Genomic DNA, 25,337 nt, shown 5'->3' on the forward strand with positions numbered 1-25,337 from the left:
CTGATGTCTTCCGCCTTACTCCAGCCAGTTTAACGTTACAAGTATAGTAACTACATATTCCTATGCAATTGGTATTGTTCCTCGTGTTTGGCGGAATTTGACTCACCTGCATGGCTTTAATTTCTTGTTCTGTGAAGGATCGGGCTTCTAAGTCTTCGCGATCATTGAAATCTCTTGCAGAACTGATATTCTCGGTCTTAGAAATATATATCTGTGACATTATAAAGTAGGATTCTTCGACGAATTCCCACATTCATTTCTGCCATCCACTACAATCGACGCAGCCAGGATGTTGGCAAAACAACAAGAAATGGCTATTGTACAAAATGATTGGATGACGTTTGCTTTTCCCAACCAATCAATATCCCTGTTATGAACATTTTCCCTGACCTGATTTAAACCGTGAAATGCACGTGCGGTGTACTTACATCATTTACCTGAGTAGAAATAAGCGTTTGCGATGAGATAATTGGGGGGCTCTAAATAAATTTGTTAAATGAAAAATGCTTTTGAAATTGGGAAAAATAGAACACAACAGTTGAACACAAAATGTGGGATTAACAACCACCTCGTCGCCAAATATCTGTGGTGTATTCACACAGAATAATTAACACTGACACTCAACTAGTACCCATCTTGAACATGCTTCTTTTATTTGCCTTAGAGGGGTACAATAATTAACTTGGGTCAAAGGTCACATACCATAATGACATCATATATACTGCAACATTGTTATACAATGTATAGAACTCAGAGACATTATAATAAGCTTCCTGATTGAACAATATGAATATGCAATAATAATAACTGTCCAGTTCTTAGGCGCAAAATCATCCATAAGCATGCTCAAACTGCTTTTAAGAGCAATAAACTATATACATGTCTATTTAATTTTATTCTACAAAAGATTTTGAACAGATGAGTTCTTAATTGGATTTTGCTGTCGCAAATAATTTGAGATCTTTCAAACATACTATTATGCATTGTTATTGCTATGACTGTTTTTTTTTCTAAATTTATCTCCCAGTTGGACTTGTTAATAAATACAAAATTAACTAGATCTGCTAAGCAGATATGAAAGCTTTCATATTCACAATCACTTCTTGTCACATGTCAAGGGTCATATAAAGAATCTCAACAAGATAAAAAAAACAACAAATTAAACTCGTAAACAACTCTGTTGGCACGAAAAACGTCAAAGGCAAAATTCGAAATTGTGACATTTTCAAATACTATAAATTGGACCCTGATCCTGGCTATCCAGAAATGTATTCATTTTCGAAATAGGAGACGTATTCTCCAAACTACGGCTTATTGTTTTCATTTTCATTTCCATTATCGTTGATTTTTCACTTTTTCTCATATTCAGTTCAAAAAGTTCAATTGACCTAAATCAAAATTCTAATCCGATAGATTTTTAGGCATTCCTTCAAGGATTCAGAAAATGTAACTCCCATGTGTAGCCGTAAATTGACGAACGGCAGGAACCGTGTCAAGAACAAACGACCTAAACGAATACAGGTATCGCCTTGAAATTTTCAGGGCACCTACATGTAGGTACCAACGTTCGATTCCAGCGTGGCGCATGCGCGAAGTCAAAAGAAGTTGCGGTGGATTTCAGAGTGGTTTGGTGAATTCGGGTGGATCCGTGAGGTCGGGTGGATCTAAGATGGCGGCCATAATACAATAACAAGTGTTGAAGAATTTTTGCAACCGGGGTTGATTTTCATTACACAGGCATCGTTCCGGTGGTCCGATTGCCTTCAAATTGGCACAGAATGTACATGTACCTTGGGAATCTAACTATCACATATTAAAAATAGAAGAGTGTTAGGTTCCGAGAACGTTGAAAATAAATTCGAAGCCCACCCCCACCCATCAATGTTTTTTTGCTTAAAAAATTGCCATATTTTATTGATTTTTTATTGTTCTTGATATCTGAGCATTTTCTCCTTTTAATATGTGATAAATATCATCGCGGCGCAGTCAATCGCTAGAAATTCCAGAGATTTTGACCACCGGAAGGATGCCTCAGCAGTCAAAAAAGGTCAAAATAGACGATTTCGGATTTTAGTGTCACAAACATCATTCCGATCATTTTAAAAAATTGTCTTTTAAGGATAATGTGTATAGTACTAATACCTATCACATACGGAAAAGGTGATAAAATCCCTTTGCATTTGCAATTTCAAAATTAATTAAAACTAATATTAAATTCCGAAAATCGTTTTTTTTTTGCTAAAACTCTTCTTTCTTTTTTTAATCGGATCAAAATGGGAGTAAAGCACAGAGTCCGGGGTGGTAATGGGCGTATTGTGTCCAAATTTCATGGTTTTCGGACAATCGGTACCGGTGTCGTGGCGAAATTCGACTTTTTTCCCCTTATAGAAACCGTAATTGGACTGAAAAAAAGGTGACCTGGAGTCGTGCCAAGGACAAACAACTTGAACAAATGCAGGTATCGCCTTGAAATTTTCACTGCACCTAGGTACCGACGTGAAAAGTTCCTCGCCGGAATTTGGTACTCATGCTACCTTTGGTTCCAGCGTAGCGCATGCACGAAGTCAAAAGCAGTTAAATTCGTTATGGTGGATTTTTTTTAAGAAAATGGTCCTATCTCTTCGAAACTTCGGCTACCCCCCCCCCCCCCCCCCACATATCTGTCCTTGGGGCATCCAAAAATGGTCTCAAAATTAAAATTGAACACCTAGTTCCATCTCTATTTTTTGTTTAACTTTATGTACCCCCGGGAAAATGGTCACCGCTTGCCCCCCATGGGTCGGGCCCTAAAATTTATTTTTTGGAATTGTGCTTTGGACCATAGGCCAGGTACTCGGTGAGTGTCAAGTTGGTGTGCATGAAAGTAGGGATGTGGCACGCATGCGCGCACGCGTACACTCGAAAACATCCTTGTCGGCACGGAAAACATCAGAAATTCGAATTTTTGAAATATTCAAATACCAAACATTCGACCATGAGCCGGGCTATCCTGAAATGTATTAATTTCGGTAATAGGAGACAGATTCTCTAAGCCACGACCAATTGTGTATGTTTTCAAGCCCATTAATGTGGATTTTTCACTAATTTTCATTTTCAATTCAAAATGGCGTCCATTATTTGCCAGAAATCAAAATTCTAATTCCTACATTTTATGGGCTTTCCTTCAAGGATTCGGAAAATATAATTCCCTTGTCTGTAAGTAAAATATCAAAAAAGCCTTAGCGATATTTCACATTTCAAGATGGTGGCACTTCCGGATTGGGCTACAAATTCCATTTTTTGTGTACGAATCAGTAGTGTCGTAGCTAGTACAGAAATCAAAAATTTAAAGGCAATCTGACCCATATTTCGACGATTTTTTTTAAAACTTTGACCCTTAATTTCATCAAGGGGAGATAATCTAGAAAATTTCTAATGACATTTTGCAAGTCGCATCGGCAAGATCTACTTACATACTAAATTTCATGAAAATCGTGCAACTATTAAAGAAGTTGTCAAGTTGATCTCAACTTCCGGTTCAAAATCACAGCAACAAATTTTCGAAATTCGAAAATCTGAAATTGAAGATTTGAAGTAAATGTTTCAAGGTAGCCAAAGAAAAAAGAATTAGTAAAATAGATCAAATAGTTACAAAGTTACAGCAATGTAGGTCAAATGAATTCATTCGTAAAATTTGGTGATTTCGGATTCGAAAATCGATTTGAAAATATTTTTAATCAACGTTCGCACCCCATTTTTTGGGGGGGTAAGTCAAAGAAAGGTAGCCAAAGAAAAAAGAATTAGTAAAATAGATCAAATGGTTACAAAGTTACAGCAATGTAGGTCAAATGAATTCATTCGTAAAATTTGGTGATTTCGGATTCGAAAATCGATTTGAAAATATTTTTAATCAACGTTCGCACCCCATTTTTTTGGGGGGGGTAAGTCAAAGTTTCAGAAAGATCCTATGGTTAGATTTTGAGAAATCCGATTTACAGAAAATGCACAAAAAAAAAAATAATAATATTAATCTTAACAGAAACAATAAGCTTTCATATGTAATACATATGAAAGCTTTATAATATTTGTGTCTTATTATTGTGCATTGCTTTTAGAGGATGTCAATTGCTGTATGTAGCTTTGTTTTGCATATCAAACATAGACATGTACGAATAACCTGTGGTTAGTCGAACATTCTTCGATCTGTGTTGGTTTGCCATGCCCGCACTTTTTTTGCAAAATGATGAGAAATTAAATTTTAGCATAGAGGTCTAATGTACATACAATTATGGCCTGATGGAAATGATAGTTTGGGAACTCACAGGTTGGAGCCACAAAAATGTGTTTTACTCAGTCAGATTTAGTGTACATGTACATCTGTACCTTAGCAGAAATATAACCATCATTCATTAGATCTACAAGAGAGATCCCCCCCAATATTCAGATTCAAGCTTGTAAAGGGTGGTCGAAATATGAGTGAATTCTCAGCTGATTAAAAAAAAAAAATGGAAAATAAATAATGATTTGTAGCTCTGGGCCAGTTGTCACCAGACCTTCCCCCATAATTATTGAAAACAGCATGAGTGTACATGATGAGAATATGACGCAATTTGCCCTAAGCTTGAAGCTCAAATTCAACATTTCTAAAGATATAAGTGTGCCCGATTACCCCACATCAATTTCGTGCCAATCCTTGTTAAAATAGCGTTTCCACAAAGCCCAAACTATCAATAAACACACGTAAAACAAGATTAGTTCAGTTGACCAGATCGTGGTTTTGTTTATCAACAATGATCACGTGACTAATCACGTGCCATGATCCAACGATTTTCATTGGTTAATTACTTGACCGCGTAGCAGCTTCGTGTTTTGCCGAGAAAAAAATATAATTCTTATTCAGATAATTTTATAAATATTATACACACTGACTGCCACATGTGAAGGGTGCTGGTTAACATCATTTTAGCTGTATCTATCAATTTAAAAAATCGGAAAGGCAGCCTCCGGCCTTTTAGCGAGAGTAAAGATCTAAGCCATATAATCGTGTCCAGTCCACGGCCTATTAAATCGGTATAATCCGATGTTGTAATAATCCACAACAGTAATCCTAAACTTGGATTACAATGTAAAACAGATAATTTCTCCCAAAACAGCACGAAATGGGTCATATAGAAACTTATGACAAACCTTGAGTTCTATACAAAGTGCTCAGAAAGTTCCGCCCTCAGACTGGTCTAGTCCGGATTTAAACTTAATAATTATTATAGATGTTAAGGGGAAGTACTTAAGTGACAGCCATTCATTCATTTACTTAGATGACTACTTGGGGCAGGGGTGTGGTGACCCATGATTTTGCATGAGGAACTAGATCCATTCCAGTCCCACCCCAAAACAATATTTATATGCGTGTGTAGGTCTTCGTGGAACATGCTAGAGTCGATTTGTATGTTACATTGTAAGTATTATGATTATAATGTTGAAAACCGCATTGAAACCACATGATTTTATACGCCCACAGTTTCATGTGGACCTATATTGCCTTTGCTCCTGTCCATCCGGCCACAATTTGTTTGTGGACACTCTACAGGTCACAATTCTTATCTGATTTTGACAAAACTTCAGATATTGGTTTATCTCCAAAAGATCTTGGTTCCTGTCGATAGTGGCATGTATCGGATCAAAACTTCATGGATTATGGCCCCAGATTGTACAAAAAATCACGTTTGTGGACACTCAAGAGGTCACAATTTTTATCTAATTTTGATCAAACTTGAAATGTATGTTTATAACCCCAAGATCTCGGTTCCTATCGATATTCACACATATCGGACCGCAGCTTCATGGATTATGGCCCCTGATTGTACAAAATATCGCGTTTTTAGCTTGTGGACCCCCTAGAGGTCACAATTGTGATCTGATTTATAAAACTGTTCAAATATATCACCGTGACACCATAATAATGATTGAGTATGAATTTCGTGAAAATTGGACAGAAACTGCCGGACGAAATGGCTGTGCTATATACGCAAATAGTGTTAAAGTGTGTAATATCAAGGATGTAGACCCTCTAGAGGTCACAATATTGATCCGATTTTGATGAAACTTAAAACATGTGTTTATGTCCCGAAGATCAAGGTTCCTTTCGATATTCGCGCATTTCGGACTGTAAGTTCCTGGATAGTTGCCCCTGATTGTACGAAATTTTGTATCCGATTTTTAAAATCTTTTGAATATATTACCGTTACACACTGATCATGATTGAGTTCAAATTTTTTAAAAATCGGAACGAAACTGCCTGACAAAATGGCCGCTCCTTGAACGCAAATAGTGTAAAAGTATGTAATTCCAAGGTTGTCGACCAGCTAGAGGTCACAATTTTTGTCCAATTTTGATGAAACTTAAAATATATGTTTATATCCCAAAGATTTAGGTTCCTTTCTATAATCACGCATATCGGATAATTGCCCCTGATAGTACAGAAAATCCAGTTTTTAGCTTGTGGACCCTCTAGTGGTGGCATTTTTTATCCTATTTTAAAAAAACTTACAACCTAAAAATCGTCGAGTTCGAATTTCTTTAAAATCAGACCAAAACTGCCTGACAAAATGGCCATTCAGTTGTATGTAAATAGTGTAAAAGTATGCAATACCAATGTTGTGCACTCTCTAGAGGTCAGAATTTTTATCAGTCCATAACTTCTTGAATGATGTCCCGGGATTGTATGAAAAATCGTTTTTTTTGTCCCCCGCCTTTCAAAGAAAGCAGGGGACTATTAAAACGGGTTAGTCGTCTGTCCGTCCATCACACTTTTTGGGACACAATAACTCTCTTTCTAATTGAGCTAGAATGTTCAAACTTGGTGTGGGCGTTTATTAGGTCAATGCCTTGATGGAGTTTGACACGATAATTTTAGTTCTAATTAAGTGAGAGTGAGGAAACTTAGTGTATAGCTTTATTACATCAATACCATGACTAAGTTTGGTAAAGAACATTTTCTTCTGAGGGTAAGCAGAGCGATAAGCAATTTGATTGGTCGAGACTTTGGAACACAGTAACTCTCCTTCTAATTGAGGTAGAATGTTCAAATTTGTTGTAGGCATTCATTATCTTGACTAAGTTCAACGGTGAGAATTTTCTGCTTAGGCTAAAGAGCAATAAGCAATTTGATTGGTCAAGACTTTGGAACATAACAACTCTGCTTTTAATTGAGGTAGAATGTTTAAACTTGATGTAGATGTTCATTAGCAATCTGTTTCACAGAGTATTATGAAAGTCTTCTAATATCTCTGTAAAAGATGACTGCCTTCAACACATGACATCATATCACGCGGCGTAAATCATTGGATCAATGGTGCGTGCATTGTTTACATAAGACGCTACTGATTCGAGCAGAATGTCGCCTTTTACTCATTTTAATACCCATTTACACTAAAACAGGAAATATTTTTACCTACAAATACTTCATACATCTTTATTTATTTTTCTAATACATAAAAAAAATGTTTTAAAATTTAATTTGTTGGAGGAAAAAAGTTATTATTTGGGGCTCATTAAGTCGCATCAATGTCATCCTTATTAGTGATTGTCATGGCCTAGCAAATATTCACTGCGGATCAGTGTTGTTCATTAGGTGAATGTCTTGACTGAGTTCAATGATTAATATTTTGTTGAGCTGAAGCTAAGCAGAGCTAATCAATTTCATTGGTCGATGCTTTTGGACAAGATAATCTTAATTCTATCTGATAGAGAGTGATGAAACTTAGTGTATAGTTTGATTGCTCAATACTTTTGAAAAAAATAAATGTGCGATTAATTAATACAGTATGTGTCATCTATTTATTTTGTGGATTTTGGCGGGGGACATCAGCCTCACTGTTGGCTTGTTTAAAGCTTGTTTTCTGTCCATCTCTTGCAAAATGTGGGCTTATCTTGCATGGAAACCGCTTGTTTGCCATTTGCGATGGGGCACAAAAACTTGGGGTGGGGGAAGAAACTCAAAACCATGACGCAAAGCTTATCATTGCATCCCTCTCACTTAGCCCCTGACTTTGGTCCTTGATTATGTACACTCGGCAAACCTCAGCGGATTCCAGTACCCTATATCAACCCTCATCTGTGTGATGAAGTTTTATCATACAAATATTTCATAGTCTGAAGCTGTTTTACTTTCAAGTTTATCCGATTTTCTTCAAACAAGTAACACCATTCGACTTTCAGGGAATGTACATGTAGCTCGTCAACATGTGTTCTCTAAGTATCAGAAATGAATACAGATTCTTGGAATGGATCTTCAACACTTTATTTCAGGAGCAAATAATTGACAGCAACAATTTAACAACTTATAATTTCGTATGTATCGGTCGGGCCTCCAACTAGTATATAGGTTCCCTAAGTTGGTCTCAGCAACTAAATAAATCATCTTACATACATTTGTTTATTTATATAAATTAGTTATTTAGAAAGTGTTGACATAAACATATAATTATTGAAGGATTAAGACTTAAAGATACATTCCCGCGTACAAACTGGGTGATTTAATGGTATATATGAACTAAAAACATATTTGAACTAATTAATTTATCATAATTTGGCTTCAAATCCTTCTCAAACATTGTAATTGCGAAGGAATGCCCTGCTATAAAAAATCGATCAAACTAGGTCATGTTTACGTCACATGACTTACCTCTCTTGGCAGTCAGAGGAGAATTCATTGCATACATGTACATAAGACGATGTTGTCTCTAATCGCCTCCTATTTATTACAAATATCGAATCCTAATTAAATTCTCGGTTTATCCACTACCCGCAGCTTTTTCCGTCATTTTTATCTCAGAAAGTGTTGTACATGTGCGTCTAACTCTTCATAAAGTTTATCAACTTGTACATCATAGCACTCAATGTTCGCGTGTGACCTTTGACATCACGCGTGCAGAAATTCCTAATCATCAGGCTGTCGATTAGGGGAACCCTTACATTTTTGTCCTGTATACACTCCATGAGTGTTTTTTGGGGAATCCAGTAGTTTTCTACTACTTTCTACTTTCCATATATACCAAAATTGCCATACTTTTATTGGAAATAACCACCCGATGAATACTTTTCTGGGAACCCATCTTTAAGGCATTTAAAACAATATGATACAAAAATAAAAATGGTTGGAGTGCCCAAGTTTAGATTTGTCGTTGATTCCATAAAGTAGTTAGGTTTTAGAACGTTAAATACAGTGTGATTCAACATGGCGCCCGAGGGGTTTGATATGATATAGGTACGAAATAGTACCAAATGGTTTATTTGTATAAAAGTCAAGGTTTGGACCATAATGCCTTGGAAATCGGAAGTAGGAGGCAACTAGTTAGAAGAAACTTAACAGATCAACCACTTTAGTTGCCAGCCTGTCATAATTTGTCTGATAGGTTAATTGCTGTCTGCCTCTAATGACTAACCAAGCATTAAAGAATATTAAAATATAGATTTGAAATTTAAAACATAAATAAAAAAATAATAAAATAACATATGACCTAGACATTGGTCATACAAGGACAACTTTACACGGAAAATTCTACACACTATGCGAATGATGTAATTTTGAAAACTTGTTTTTAGAAGCGGCAAGTTTTCCTAATAAGTAAACCGGTTCCGCATCGCAATTGTATAGGCGTAGGTACATATCACTTACCGTCATACAGCCGAGGCTAGATGTACATGTAGAGTAACAGAATCTGCCGTGGTTTGCCGAGTGGATTATGTAATGTATAGATGGATTATCCCATTAGTACTATTGTCTATAATCTCCGTCATAGCTGATCATTTTTAACTTACTTAGACAATCCATCTTGGGTGCCCAGTTATGGTGTAAGTCTACCCCATAATATTGGGTGACTGGCTGTATTAAATACTACCTGGTCATACATTTCTATCTTTCAATTATTAGCGGTAATTGGAGTCATTTTAAACATTACCATGCAAGGATTAAATTATATCAAACGCAATAAGATATTCTTTAAGACACAACATTCATGTACTTCATGGTGAACCATAGTTCATATCTTAAAAGTCAAAAATATATGCTATCTTAATGCAAAGACTGTTGTTATTGTGTAATTGAGAACACCCAAGTTTAAAAAAAAAAACCTTCATGAAGAATGGGTAAAAAATAACCTTGATGAAGAATGGGCTGGTACAAAAAAGATAGTTGAAATATTTGTCTAATACATTTAAGTGCAGGAGAAACATACACACGTGATGACCATATAGAAACTCAGAGGAACATTTTCTACTTACATGTAGGCTAAGTGAGGTGCAATGTTAAACTGGGTGCAGGTGTTTATATATTAGGTGAATTGCTTGACTGAGTTCAAACTTTTTGTAGACTTTTATTAGTTTTATGTTTTGACGAAGGCTAAGTAGAAATAAGCAATTTGATTAGTTGATGCTGTTGAACACGATAACTTAGCCTAAATAATATAAGTACATGTAGTTTGATTGCTTGATGCTTTTTAAAAAGGTAAATGTGTAATTAATGTGTCATCTCTATTTATTTTGGGATTAAGATGGAGGACATTCTACTGCAAATATAAGAAAAGTTATTGTGTTCCAAAGTCTCTACCACATCAAATTGACCTCCCTACATTGTACATAGCCTAAGCAAAATATTATTACTGTATCATTGAACTTGAATGTCTGCGATTTCTATTAATTGCTATCAAAAATTGCTGAAATTCAAGAAGCTTCTTCATCTCAACAATATTTATTGAGAGAGAGAGAGAGAATTGTTATCAGAAATCGCTGAAATTCAATAAGCTTCTTCATCTCAACAATATTTATTGAGAGAGAGAGGGGTTTTAACTTCCACTCAACACAAACTAGATAATTTCATGAGTTACATATGTTTCAATTTTACTTCAATAATTCGCTTCTGTGTATGATTCTTTAGATGTGGGAGGAACTGAAAAAAAACCACGAGGTTGGACATACGACTCTACTCCTTGTCACATACAAGCGGGAAATCGAAACCACACCATTTGACCCATTGACAGACATTATAATCTAACCATTGACACCCCACCCCCATCAGAAGACAGACATTCAGGGATGATGGCAATGTATATTAATAAGCTTACATTTGAATCTGGACATACATGTACATGCAGGTACATGTACATGCAATATGATTTCGGTTAAAAAAAAATTTGAGACTTTCTTCTTTCTTTCAATTTACACATATACTTCATATGATATAATATAAAACATTAATATGAGTTTAATAAAAATAAAACCCCAAAAAACAAACAATTTTCAGTGATGTATTAATCCAAATTGCACAAATTTTAATAAGTGCAGGCCTGTGAAACATAAAATAAAATTGATGTGGTCTAAGAAAATATTTACTTTCCAAGGTGTATAAAGCAGATCACAGACTACTGTTACAATGTAGTTGTAGCCATGGGCATTGATCATGCTATCCAAACATTCTTATGGAATGGGGAGAATTCTTTTGATAATCTGTCAACCATGACTTTAACATAGAAATGAAAACCAATGATCTGTTGAAGCCTATTTAAAGTCAATAATCAATGGTTACCATATATATAGCTGATAGTGACTGCTTTCAATAAATAAACATTGATGATTGTATGACATGCTAAAAAAAATTATTTTGCATATTTAAATGCCTCTTCCCCTTTATTTTAAATCTAAAAGTAAAAATATGCAATGTTTTGTTGCCTATCTTTGTTTTTAATCAAAAATATTGGGCATGAGCGACCTCTCTGTAAGTTATACTACCAAAAATGCTGAATATTGCTAGCTTCATTTTCCAGTATTTTTATTTCAGAAAATATTTTGAAAATCAAATCAAATACCAAAGTCTGATCATTTTGAAATTTATATAATTATGTTGTTTACATGTACATTAGTGAGACGAAAATAGCCTTGTTAATTTCAACAATTTCCGTTAATTGTTTCTAGAGTTATCGCCCTTGTTTCACTTTGTTGAACCTTGTGAATGCTCTTTCGACAAAAGTTATCATCCAATCTGTATGAACTTGATATGCATTGTTTAGATTAGTAAAACTAAGAAGTCAATTGCATTTCAGCAATTTCCATTGATTACGTCTAGAATTATGGCCCTTGTTTCACTGTCTTGAACCCCTTGTGAATGATCTGTATGAAATTGCTATCAGTGTCTTGTAAAAGCAACAACCCTTGTCGACTGCTCAGATGATTTAGCTGTAGTGGGCGTATATTTCGTTGCCTGGCAACCTGTCGTTAATTGTATTATTTTTTTTACAGTTGAAATAAATGGAACCCATTCACAGAGATTTTTGGGATTTATGTTGGTCTCTGTGGCTCAACAAAAAGAAAAAGAGAAAACATTGGACATAGGTAAAATGGTTTCTGATCAGGCATTGGGATCACCGCCTGCTACTGAAAAAGAGAATACTGCTATTAAAATTGCAGACATTCATGAAAAAAATGAAACTGAAACTGTAGGAACATTTGATGTAAGTTGTGTAATTTTACATGGTTTGCTGTTTCAGTTGTAATGAGATATATTACTGTGTGAGCCTGCAAAATAAAAATAACATTTTTGTGCTCTTTCCAAACTACTAATCTAAATAAAATCCATTGTACAATTAAATATTCCAACCAATAATATTCTCTCTCTCACAAGCATTGACATGGGATGTATACCAAAACAGAAGCTAATCGCGTCACTCAGCTGGATGGCTCATTTAGCACAAATGGGTGCCAGCATGTCTATCAATTTTGTTCATACATGTATGTATGAAGCTGTTTCCCAGTTCAGTATTGAGTAAATATGCCCTTAGTCCATTATTGTCCCCCCGCCTTTCGAAGAAAGCAGGGGACTATTAAAATGGGTTCATCCGTCTGTCTGTCTGTCCGTCACACTTTTTGGGACACAATAACTCTCTTTCTAATTGAGCTAGAATGTTCAAACTTGGTGTAGGTGTTTATAAGGTCAATATCTTGATGGAGTTCGAAGATGAGCATATTCTGCTTAGATTAAGCAGAGATAAGCAATTTGATTGGTTGATGCCTTGGGACACGATAACTTTAGTTCTAATTAAGTGAGAGTGATGAAACTTGGTGTATAGTTTCATTACATCAATACCTTGACTAAGTTCGATAATGAGCATTTTCTTCTCAGGGTAAGCAGAGCGATAAGCAATTTGATTGGCCGAGACTTTCGAACGCAATAACTCTCCTTCTAATTGAGCTAGAATGTTCAAACTTGGTGTACGTGTTTATTAGGTCAATGCCTTGCTGGAGATCGAAGATGAGCAGTTTCTGCGATGAAACTCCGAATATTGATTCATTACATCAATACCTTGACTAAGTTCGAAGATGAGCATTTTCTGCTGAGGGTAAGCAGAAATAAGCAATTTGATTGGTTGAGACTTTGGAACACAATAACTCTCCTTCTAATGTTTAAACTTGGTGTAGGCATTCATTAGGTGAATGCCTTGATGGAGTTCGATGATGAACATTGTCTGCTTACGGTAAGCAGAGATAAGCAATCTAATTGGTTGATGCTTTGGGGCACGATAATTTTGGTTATAATGAAGTTAGAGCCATGAAACTCCCAATATAGATTCATTATATCATTACCTTGACTAAGTTCGATGGTGCAAATTTTCTACTTAGGCTAAGGAGCGATAAGATGACACCTCTGCTTTTAGTTGAGGTAGAATGTTTACACTTGATGTAGATGTTCATTAGGTGAATGTCTTGACCGAGTTCAATGATTAACATTTCGAGCTAAAGCTAAGCAGAGCTAATCAATTTCATTTGTCGATGCTTTGGGGCAAGATAATCTTGATTCTATCTGATAGAGAGGATGAAACTTAGTGTATAGTTTGATTGCTTGATGCTTTTGAAAAAAGTAAATGTACGATTAATTAATATGTGTCATCTATTTATTTTGGGATTTTGGCGGGGGACATCAGGCTCACTGTTGGCTTGTTTTGTTTCTTTTCGAGAAAATCAGACCAAAACTGCTGGACAAAATGCTAAATCCTCGTACGCAAATACATGTAGTGTAAAAGTATGGCATATCAAGGTTGTGGATCCAGTAGAGGCAGGGGGTGGTGTTAAATATGAATTTTTTCGGGGCCCCCTCCAAAAGTTGTAATTACCGTACCCATGTATTAACATATTTTTTAAAAAAATTTCTGACTCCCGCTAACTCCCCTGTACACACCCTCTGAAGATAGTGGTGGTTAAACTGTGGGTGATAATTTAGATTTCATGAAAAATCTTCATTATTTTTCCCTGTATATACCTCATCTTGACTCTATATTTGGGTTTTCGGGGTCGCCAAGTTCATTGGTGATGTTAAATTTAAGATTTGAAAATCCAAAATAGTGTAAATCCAAGATGGTGGCAATATTTCCAAAAATTTCATACATGGTAGGGTGACCCACCATAAATAAATATCTCCATATATGTCCATATATCTCGACAATTACGCCACAATATTTATATATATGCCAAGCCTCAAATCAGTTTCACACAATTATAGTCACTAAATAAACGATCATGTTGTACTTAATAAGCTATGACCATTAATCATCTATAAATAATAGACTGAAAACTGGTTCCAAGTGTCGTCCATAACATCCAGACACTTTTGAGTAAAAGATAGGTTACGTGCCCTTGTTTTGAAATTAGTCTCGCTTAACCAGTCTATCGACCATTCTACGTCTGATTGACAGGTCGGGATAATCAAGACTACTTTTTTTACGAAACATAACGGAAAGGTACAGTACACTTCAAGCGGAAGTTCTAAATTTCCCCGAGGTCCGACCTGGGCGGAAATGAAAAATCGCGGACGTCAGTTAATCAATCCGCTCTGGCCACGCTCAAAATTCCGCTCTAAAATTCCTCCGCGAATTTAAATAAACCGCCGACCTCCGCGATTATTTTAAACCGCCGCCCACCGCGAAATTTTAAAAAGTCGGACTTTCCACGCATGTACAGTCGGCACATCCATAGCTGGTTTGAAATGGGTTTATTTATCGTGCGATTCCACGGCAGTGATATCGTAGTCGAATATCGGCATGCCAAAAGAAAGATTGTTAATTTAACACGGTTAGACACGCAGATTTTACTGGCTTATATTGAAAAATAACATAAATCAAACAGGCTTTTAAATAATAAAATTAACAGAATTATGGCTGTACCGTACATTACTTCATCAATATGTTCGACATTTTTAAGACTTGCATCGATCTTCTATTTCAAACTCATTCAAATTACGAAAATTTCAAAGTTTACACACATAGATGCTGGTCTTACCGTTAGCGAAAGTTTTGTCCATCGAAATAGCCATTTCCATTCGGACAAATATGTCACACAATGCATTTTAAATTGATAAATCACACCCGAACAAGTAATATATGCCTTCATCTTCTGTTTTCAAGCACACATAGCCAGAAGTCACCGTCAACCTTGCTGAACACGTGTATCAGTCGGATAATACCTTGATTTCGGCACCAAAGAGTCTGGGTCAATGCATACTGTCAGTCAAGATTCCTAATTAATTACGTGAATTCACACGTGTCATCAAAAGGAATTGATAATTGACTAAAATAGAAGCCCCTTTAACAACAAATTGTTACCATGTCGTATTCTTGTAAACAATACTTTCTATTAATTTTATTTACGATAAAACTCGGGATTTAAAAATGTGGATATAAAAGATAATTCAATTTTTGAATCGGTACAGACTTAATGTTTAGCGTATGCGCCGTGTGAAAAGAATACTTAATCATCATATTCGCAGGTGACATATTCTGTTAAAATCATTCGTTGAACCGGTGGTGATATTTTTTTTAATTTGGCACAAAAACCATCCCTTATATCGCACCGTGCCCCTTTAAGTCGGACTTTCCATGCATTTACAGTCAGCACACCCGTACATGTAAATGTTTTAAAATAGCTAGGTTTATTTATAGTGCAATTGCACCGCAGTCATCATATCGTAGTCGAATATCAGCTAATACGGCATGCAAAAAAAAGATTGTTAATTTAACACGGTTAGACATGCATATTTTGCTGTCTTACATTGAAAATATAACAAATATCAAAAATTGGCAGGCTTTTATATAATATAATAAACAGAGTTATGGCTGTACGATTCATTACTTCATCAATATGTTCGACATTTTTAAGACATTCAAACTCGTTCAAATTACGAAAATTTCAAAATTTATACACATAGATGTTGGCCTTACCGTGGGCGAAAGGTTTTGTCCATTAAAATATCCATTCCCATTCTGACAAATAAGTTTCACAATGCATTGTAAATCGGTAAATCAAACCTGAAGTATTATATCTTCGGATTTAAATCACAAATGAATTAAATGCACACCTCGCCAGAAGTCAACGTCAACCTTGACGCAAACATGTACAGAATACCATGATGACCTATTCATTTCGGCACCAAAGAGTCTGAGTCAATGCATACTGTCAATCAAGTTTCCAAATTGTGTGAATTCGCACGTGTCATCAAAGGGAATTGATAATTGACTATAATAGAAGCCCCTTTAACAACAAATTGTTACCATGTCGTAGTCTTGTAGACAATACTTTCATTCTGAATTGTCAGTAAGTAATCATTACCCAAAATAGTTGACCTCATTAATAAAGAATAATTACAATTGGGACGCGAACAAACTGGATTTTTACACTAAATAGGTGCGGTTGTCACGGCTAAATTACTAACAGGCTACGATGAATTAGGGTTAGGTTAGGGTTCCGATATCTTTATTTAGGGTTAGGGTTGGGTTAGGGTTCAGGGGGGTTGGGATGGCCTAGTGGTCTAGAGTGTCACGCTTCGACCTCTAGTTGGCCGGTCACCTCTGGCTTGCGGCTGTGGTTTCGATCCCAGGTGTGAGCGTATGTGGCTTGGAGATAGGGGCGCCTTCTCAACCTCGTGGGTTTACTCCGGGTACTCCGGTTTCCTCCCACAGCAAAGACCCCTGCGCGTGCGCTAAGATCATTAAAATGAACTTGTCTGCGATATCACCTTCGGTGGAAGCGGACGTTAAACGCTAAGAACAACAAGGTTAGGGTTCATTAGTCCACCGATATCTATCATTAGGGTTGAGTTAGGGTCAGGTTTATTGATACCCACATTATAGTATTTCTTATAGCGGCGGACTAGTGAACCCCTGTCGGTGATAATATTTTTAATTTGGCAGACAAATCATCCCTTATAACTAACGCATGCTTTTTTGTGAGGCAATTTCCTTTGTTCTGTTTGATGTTCTCTCTTTGATCAGTTACTATTAATCTAAGTTCTGTCCGGACAAGATCCCATTCATAAGATCTGGTTGTTAGGTGTTTTATTAAAGGTTCTTCGATATGTTCATTGATAATTATTGGAAAGAAACCGAACCGGATTATTATTTAGGATATTTATCGTCAACTGTATAAATACGGTAAGCAGTTTGTGTGTTGCATTTATAAGTTAAAGTATAAAAAGAAATATTTGAAGGGGCTATTTAAGACATGATATTTTTAAGCCTTATACCTGTAACTGAAACGATTTGACGTGTTGATCTGTTTTGCAATGTGGGGAATGGGGAATCTGTAAAGTCAAATACGAAACTGAAATAAGTAAACAATCTTCCAGCTTCTATCCAATATGACTTTTAATTTTGGGGACATAAAGTACATGTATATATTGAACGTTGGGAGCCGAATCGTCATTTTAAATGAATTACCGTTAAAGGAGAAAATATTCCTTCCTAGCAATTTATGCTAATTCGTTTATTTCTACGAATATCGTTAAATTGTTGTTCATAATTAAAATCGCTGCAAATCGCTGCCTTCTATATATGTTTATTGTCGTCCATTTTCAGACATTGTTATCAGAATTCACGAAACATGGTTTCATTGTCTGCTTGTCGGATCAACTAATGACATAGAAAATTGCTATGTGTCTGTGCTTTATGGTGTGATTCACGAATTAAATACCGATGTAGATGTACATTATAAATGAATAGAACATAACGGACATTTTAGGATATGAATACAATAATACATTGGTACACTTTAGTTCATAATCAAAACGGAATTTGAAAAGAGTATTATGAATATATGAATTACCGGTGAACTAAAACGACTAATATACTTGTTTCTTTCTAATAACGTTGTGGCAATATGGACTAAATTACTCTATTTCAAATCACTATGGACTATAATCCGTCGCGAATTTGATATTTCCACCGACTATAATCCGCCGCGAATTCAATATTTTCGCGGGCGATAATCCACCGCGAATTTTATATTTTCGCGGACTTTTTTCCGCCCAGAACGTCTCTAATTCCGCGGAGTGTATATGGGTAAAACACCGCGATTTTTGAGCGGAAAAAACGCCCACAAGGACTATTTTCATACTTCCGCCTGAAGCGTACTGTAGAACAAGAAATTGAATTTAGAAATAAGCACGTTAGGTAGCTCAACAATCGTTTAAAGAACCTTGTAAAAGTAAAATGAAACTACTGCTAGTATCATGTTCCTGTCTAACCCGAGTGATTCAGAGATATTATTTGTACTAAACCAAAAGATGCCGCTCTTAACGGTACAGTTAATGATAAAGCGATTTAAAAAATGAAACGAACGTAATTTCTAAATCTGCTGTAATAACCAAGAATCTTAATTTCACTGCTATTCAAAATCGTCAACAATAATTTTTTTACGGCTGTAATAGTTGATAGATTTGTAGAGAATTGCACGTGCCATGGCTATTTATAGTATCATACTGTCAGAAAGTTGGTCTCGGCACGGCGAATTTGCACGCTTCAGTGGTAGTCTCGAACTATCAGCGGTGGACTGTATTTCTGTAGAGTACATGGGTCACCCTATACATGGTGATATTTTTTCAGTTGTTAGCTACCTGTCTAACATTTACCGTTACATTTTCTTGTCTATAAAACATTTTATGTGTACTTATCTACATACTCACCTATATTTGTCTATATTCTCACCTATATTTGTCTATATTCTCACATATTTTGTGCTTGCAAACTAAAGTAATACCGTCAAAACTTAAAGAAACCTGCACTTTGGTGCGAAAACAGTTAGGGGAGGAACTGTATATAGAAACAACTGGATTTGCTAGTGGACTCTACCTTTCAAAAAAGGGCTGGTCAAAGTGGACGTTCTAAAAATAATGCAGCTCTAGTTTTGGCGTATGTGTTTTCAGAACAGTGGTTATTTTGTAACGTATAGTATATACTACACTACGCGGCTGGAGTTTGGGGCTAGAATCGCCGAACATGGCGGAAAAACTCCCTGTTCCGTATCGGAATCTTGGAGAATCGCTAGCAAACGCCAGCTAGCCAAATCACCACGAAATAGGGTGTTTCGCGGTGTATTACAGTGTATCGCGGTGGAACACGTTGAATCGCCTGAGTGCCGATATTATCCGGATTTAAGCATGTTGAAAAAAAAAGTAATTTATTTCAGTTGAATACAAGGTACATGTATGTTAACCGTTGGTGAGGAAGCTAAGGTCGGATTCTTTTTCTAATGCACTATATACATGCATAACGTGGGCCAAAATGTATGCAAACAATGAACAACTTACAATTTTTATACGCCCACATTGAAATGGGGTCGTATATTGTTGTCGCCCCCGTCCGTCGGTCCGGCGTCCACAATTGCTTGTGGACGCTCTAGAGGCTAAAGTTAATATCCGATTGATTTTAAATTTATACACAGTGTTTAAGGTCATGCGACGAAGAAGCCTATTGATTTTCAGCGATTTCTGATAATTACTGCCAGAGTTATGGCCCTTGATCACTTCAAAATATCTTGTGGACGCTCTAGAGGCCAAAGTTAATATCCGATTGACTTTAAATTTATACACTGTGTTTAAGGTCATGAGACGAAGAAGCCTATTGATTTTCAGCGATATCTGATAATTACTGCCAGAGTTATGGCCCTTGATCACTTCAAAATATCTTGTGGACGCTCTAGAGGCCAAAGTTAATATCCGATTGACTTTAAATTTATACACTGTGTTTAAGGTCATGAGACGAAGAAGCCTATTGATTTTCAGCGATATCTGATAATTACTGCCAGAGTTATGGCCCTTGATCACCTCAAAAAATCTTATGGACGCTCTAGAGGTCAAAGTTAATATCCGATTGACTTTAAATTAATACACAGTGTTTAAGGTCATGAGACGAAGAAGCCTATTGATTTTCAGCAATTTCTGATAATTACTGCCAGAGTTATGGCCCTTGATCACTTTGAAAAATCTTGTGGACGCTCTAGAGGCTAAAGTTAATATCCAATTGTGTTTAAATTTATACACAGTGTTTAAGGTCATGAGACGAAGAAGTTTATTCATTTTCAGCCATTTTCAATAATTATTGCCAGAGTTATGGCCCTTGATCACTTCAAAAAATCTTGTAAATGCTCTAGAGGCTAAAGTCAATATCCGATTGACTTTAAATTTATACACAGTGTTAAAGGTCATTAAACTATTTAACACTGAATATTCTCAACTGTTTGATATCTAACTGTGACGATACAGAGGTTAGAAAGCGCTTAGAAAGTTTACATGGTGTGGAAATGACCTCAGTCGAATTTGATTTCTTGGAAGATTAACGAGGTGAGAGGAAAAAGGTCACAATTTTTATCCGATTTAACAACCATGTGGAATATATATCACCATTACACCCTAAAAATAGATATGTTTGAATTTCGTGAAAATCAGATCGAAACTGTCAGACAAAATGGTCGCTCCTTGTACGCAAATAGTCTAAAAGTTTGTAATGCAAATGTTATGGACCCTCTAGAGAAGTCACAATTTTTATCCGATTTTGATGAAACTTAAAATGTATGTTTATAATGCAACGATCTTGGTTTCTTTCGATTTATGTGCATATCGGACCGTAACGTCCCGGATTATGGCCCCTGATTGTACGAAAAATCATGTTTTTATACGCCCACATGGAAATGTGGTCGTATATTGCCGTCGCCCCCGTCCGTCAGTTCGTCCGTCTCTCCGTCGTCCACAATTTCTTGTGAACACTCTACAGACTACATTTATTATCTGATTGTTTTGAAATATGCTGTTTGCATTAGTGAGATAAAGAAGCCTATTTAATTTCAATATTTTCCGTTAATTTCGTCTGGAGTTATGGCCCTTGTTTCACTTTGTTGCACCTTGTGAACGCTCTAACGACAAAAGTTATCAACCGATCTATATGAAATTTATATGCATCATTTAAATTAGTAAAACAAAGAATCCTATTGAATTTCAGCAATTTCCGTTAATTACATCTAGAGTTATGGCCTTTGTTTCACTTTGTTGAATCTTGTGAACGCTCTAATGACAACAGTTATCATCCGATCTGTTTGAAATTGATACGCATCATTAAAATTAGTGAAACGAAGAAGCCTTTTGAATTTGAGCAATTTCCGTTAATTACGCCGTGATTTATGGCCCTTGTTTCACTTTGTTGTACCTTGTGAATGCTCTAACGACAAAAGTTATTATCCGATCTGTATGAAATTTATATGCATCATTTAGATTAGTAAAACAAAGAAACCTATTGAATTTCAGCAATTTCAGTTAATTACATCTAGAGTTATGGCCCTTGTTTCACTTTGTTGAATCTTGTGAACGCTCTAATGACAACAGTTATCATCCGATCTGTTTGAAATTGATATGCACCATTTTAATTAGTGAAACAAAGAATCCTATTGAATTTCAGCAATTTCCTTTAATTACGCCGTGAGTTATGGCCCTTGTTTCACTTTGTTGTACCTTGTTTATGCTCTAACGACAAAAGTTATTATCCGATCTGGATGAAATTTATATGCATCATTTAGATTAGTAAAACAAAAAAGCTTATTGAATTTCAGCAATTTCCGTTAATTACATCTAGAGTTATGGCCCTTGTTTCACTTTGTTGAATCTTTTGAACGCTCTAATGACAACAATTATCAACCGATCTGTTTGAAATTGATATGCATCATTTAAATTAGTGCAACGAAGATGCCTATTGAATTTCAACAATTTCTGTTAATTACACCATGAGTAATGGCCCTTTTTTCACTTTGTTGTACCTTGTGAATGCTTTAACGACAAAAGTTATTATCCGATCTGTATGAAATTTATAGGTATCATTTAAATTAGTAAAACGAACAAGCCTATTGAGTTTCAGCAAATTTCCGTTAATTACATCTGGAGTTATGGCCTTTGTTCCACATTGTTGAATCTTGTGAACGCTTGAATGACAAAAGTTATCATCCAATCTTTATGAAATTCATATGCATCATTTAAATTAGTGAAATGAAGAAGCCTATTGAATGTCAGCAATTTCTTTCAATTACTTCTAGAGTTATGGCCCTTGTTTTACTTTGAACCTTGTGAACGTTCGAACGACAAAAGTTATCATCCGATCTGTATGAAATTGATATGTATTATTTGAATTAGTAAAACGAAAAAGTAGATTACTTCCAGAGTTACAGCCCATCTTTTAGTTTTTAGAACCTTGTGAACCCTCAAACGACGAAAATTATAAAAATTATGAAATTGTCTATTAAATGCCGCCTAATTACCTACAAAAGAACAAATATACGACAACTCTTGTCGACCGCTCGGACGATTTAGCTGCTGTGGGCGTATGTATAGTTGCCTGGCAACCTATCTTTTACCTTGTGGAACCTCTATAGGTCACAATTTTTGCCTAATTTAAAAATACGTTTAAATATATCACCTTAACACCCTAATCATGGTGAAGTTTGAATTTCGTGAAAATGAGACGAAACTACCCGACAAAATGGCTGCTACTTGTACGCAAATAGTGTAAAAGTACATGTATGTATTACCAAGGTTGTGGAACTTTGAGAGGTCATAATTTTGATCCGATCTTGATGAAACGTAAAATATATGTTTTTATCCAAAAGATCTTGGTTCATTTCAATATTCTTGCATCAGACTGTAACTTCCTGGATTATAATCCATGATTCTACCACAAGCTGCATTTTTGTTCCCCACCTTTCGAAGAAAGCAGGGGACTATTAAAATGGGTTTGTCTGTCCGTCCATCCGTCCGTCCATCCGTCCGTCACACTTTTTGGGACACAATTACTTTCTTTCATATTGAGCTAGGTATTTATTAGGTCAATGCCTTGATATAGTTAGGGGTAGCAGAGATCAGCAATTTGATTGGTTGATGCTTTGGTACACAATAACTTTGGTTCTAATTAAGTGAGAATGGTGAAACTTGGTGTATAGTTTCATTACATCAATACCTTGACTAAGTTCGATAATGAGCATTTTCTGCTCAGGGTAAGCAGAGCGATAAGCAATTTGATCACAATAACTCTCCTTCTAATTGAGCTAGAATGTTCAAACTTTGTGTAGGCGTTCATTAGGTGAATGCCTTGATGGAGTTCTATGATGAACATTGTCTGCTTACGGTAAGCTGAGATAAGCAATCTGATTGGTTGATAACTTTAGTTTTAATTAAGTGAGAGTGATGAAACGCTGAGTATAGATTCATTATATAATTACCTTGATTAAGTTTGATGATGACTAAGGAGCGATAAGCAATTTGATTGGTCAAGACTTCGGAACATAACAACTCTGCTTTTAATTAAGGTAGAATGTTTGAACTTAATGTAGATGTTCATTAGGTGAATATCTTGACTGAGTTCAGTGATTAACATTTCGAGCTAAAGCTAAGCAGAGCTAAGCAATTTCATTGGTCGATGCTTTGGGACAAGATAACTTTGATTCTATCCGATAGAGAGTGATGAAACTTAGTGTAAAGATGATTGCTTGATAATTTTGAAAAAAATAAATGTGCTATTAATTAATATGTGTCATCTATTTATTTTGGGATTTCAGCGGGGTACATCAGCCTCACTGTTGGGGTGTTGTTCAGCTTTTTCTCTATCCATCCCTTGCAAAATGTGGGCATAACTTGCATGGCAACCGCTTGTTTTCGTTGTACAAACTCAACGTTCAAAATGAGTGTGATTTGTTTTGATTGCAACACATGGTAAAATTTTATCCACCCTGTAACAGCTGTCATTGGTTTCGTACAATACATGATTGTGATAAGTAATTCCTTTATTGTGTCGACAATACAAGTAAATATGTTGAATTTTCAAGAGATAACTTATTTATTTGTTGCAATATTTGATTGTACAATGGATTTTATTGAACCAGATGTAATGTAGGAAAAGTTTTTGATACCCATAGTTTAAGTACATGTAGTTTGTGCATAATTACAAAAAAGAGGTTTTATTTTTGGCAGCTTACACAGTACATGTTGTATGTTTGTAACATGCACATCACACATGCAATTAGAAATAATTTTAAGTTTAGCTCATGGGGTTCTTGATCTGTTTTGAAGGCCAGAATTGGGTCAATAGAGGTATATGTAAGTATGAAATACATGTAGGCTAGGGTTAGTAAACCCCATTCAACAGAAACAGTAATTGAAAATTACAGTAAATTGGCTAATCACTTGGAGCATGAACTGAATGGGGCCTGAGTCTTCATGTGGCCTTTTTCTGAAGTTTACTGGACCAGTTATGAAAAATCAATAAACTTGTATATTTATGGGATAATCATAATTAATTACCGATGCACCGATGCAACTCTGAAAGGGCTTATTGCTCTAGTATTTGGAGCCCTAAAATAGACAAAAATGGGTCAAAAGCATATGTTAATGTAGTATGAATGTATATAAACCGATTTCACATTTAACTGGGTGCATATTATGGCTTCGCCATATCAGTCCGCCAATAATTACGCCCATATTTTTATGTCCTCATCCCCATCTGTCCGTCCATGGATCTGTGCTTTTCAACAAGTTAGAGTTCTCTTATTGTTATCAAACACATCATTTGACTCTTGGGAACTTGCAAGAGTGATAGCAGATATAAACATGTTACTTTCAATCCATTTCCAAAGCCATTAATTAACGATGTAGACACTGGAATGCAGATGTCCTCATAACTATCTTTCTGCAGATAGGTTATTTTTGAAACATCAGCATTTTTGTCTCACTCATTTAAACAAATAAAAATGTCCAGATATAGTCTTACCTAAAAAGGATTAACAAATGTAAATAAACACAGTTGCCATATTTATCTCATCACACAGGGGCTTATTATGCTTGTACAATGTAGGCTACTATTTCTGCTTTTAAATGGCTAAAATTCACAGTTCCAAAAGGAATCCCTACTACAATAGTAAGTGCCGTTGTACCGCACAACAAGCAAAACAAACATGATAAGACTACACAGACATTGCAAGATATAAACAACAAATATCAATTAAAGTGGGGAGAC

At 35.7% G+C, this 25,337-nt stretch overlaps 1 protein-coding gene across 2 annotated transcripts in view; it reads left to right on the plus strand.

The window, feature by feature from the left end:
• LOC126811161 (spondin-1) overlaps positions 1-25,337 on the plus strand; it is a 247,248-nt gene that overhangs the window by 44,889 nt on the left and 177,022 nt on the right. For both annotated transcript variants that reach the window (XM_050536685.2, XM_050536686.2), the window contains exon 2: positions 12,271-12,482. In XM_050536685.2, coding sequence (XP_050392642.1) covers positions 12,271-12,482 — 212 coding nt within the window. The remainder of the gene's footprint in view (positions 1-12,270; positions 12,483-25,337) is intronic.

Source organism: Patella vulgata, chromosome 2 (assembly GCF_932274485.2).
Source record: "Patella vulgata chromosome 2, xgPatVulg1.2, whole genome shotgun sequence".
Classification (NCBI taxonomy): Eukaryota; Metazoa; Mollusca; class Gastropoda; family Patellidae; genus Patella; species Patella vulgata.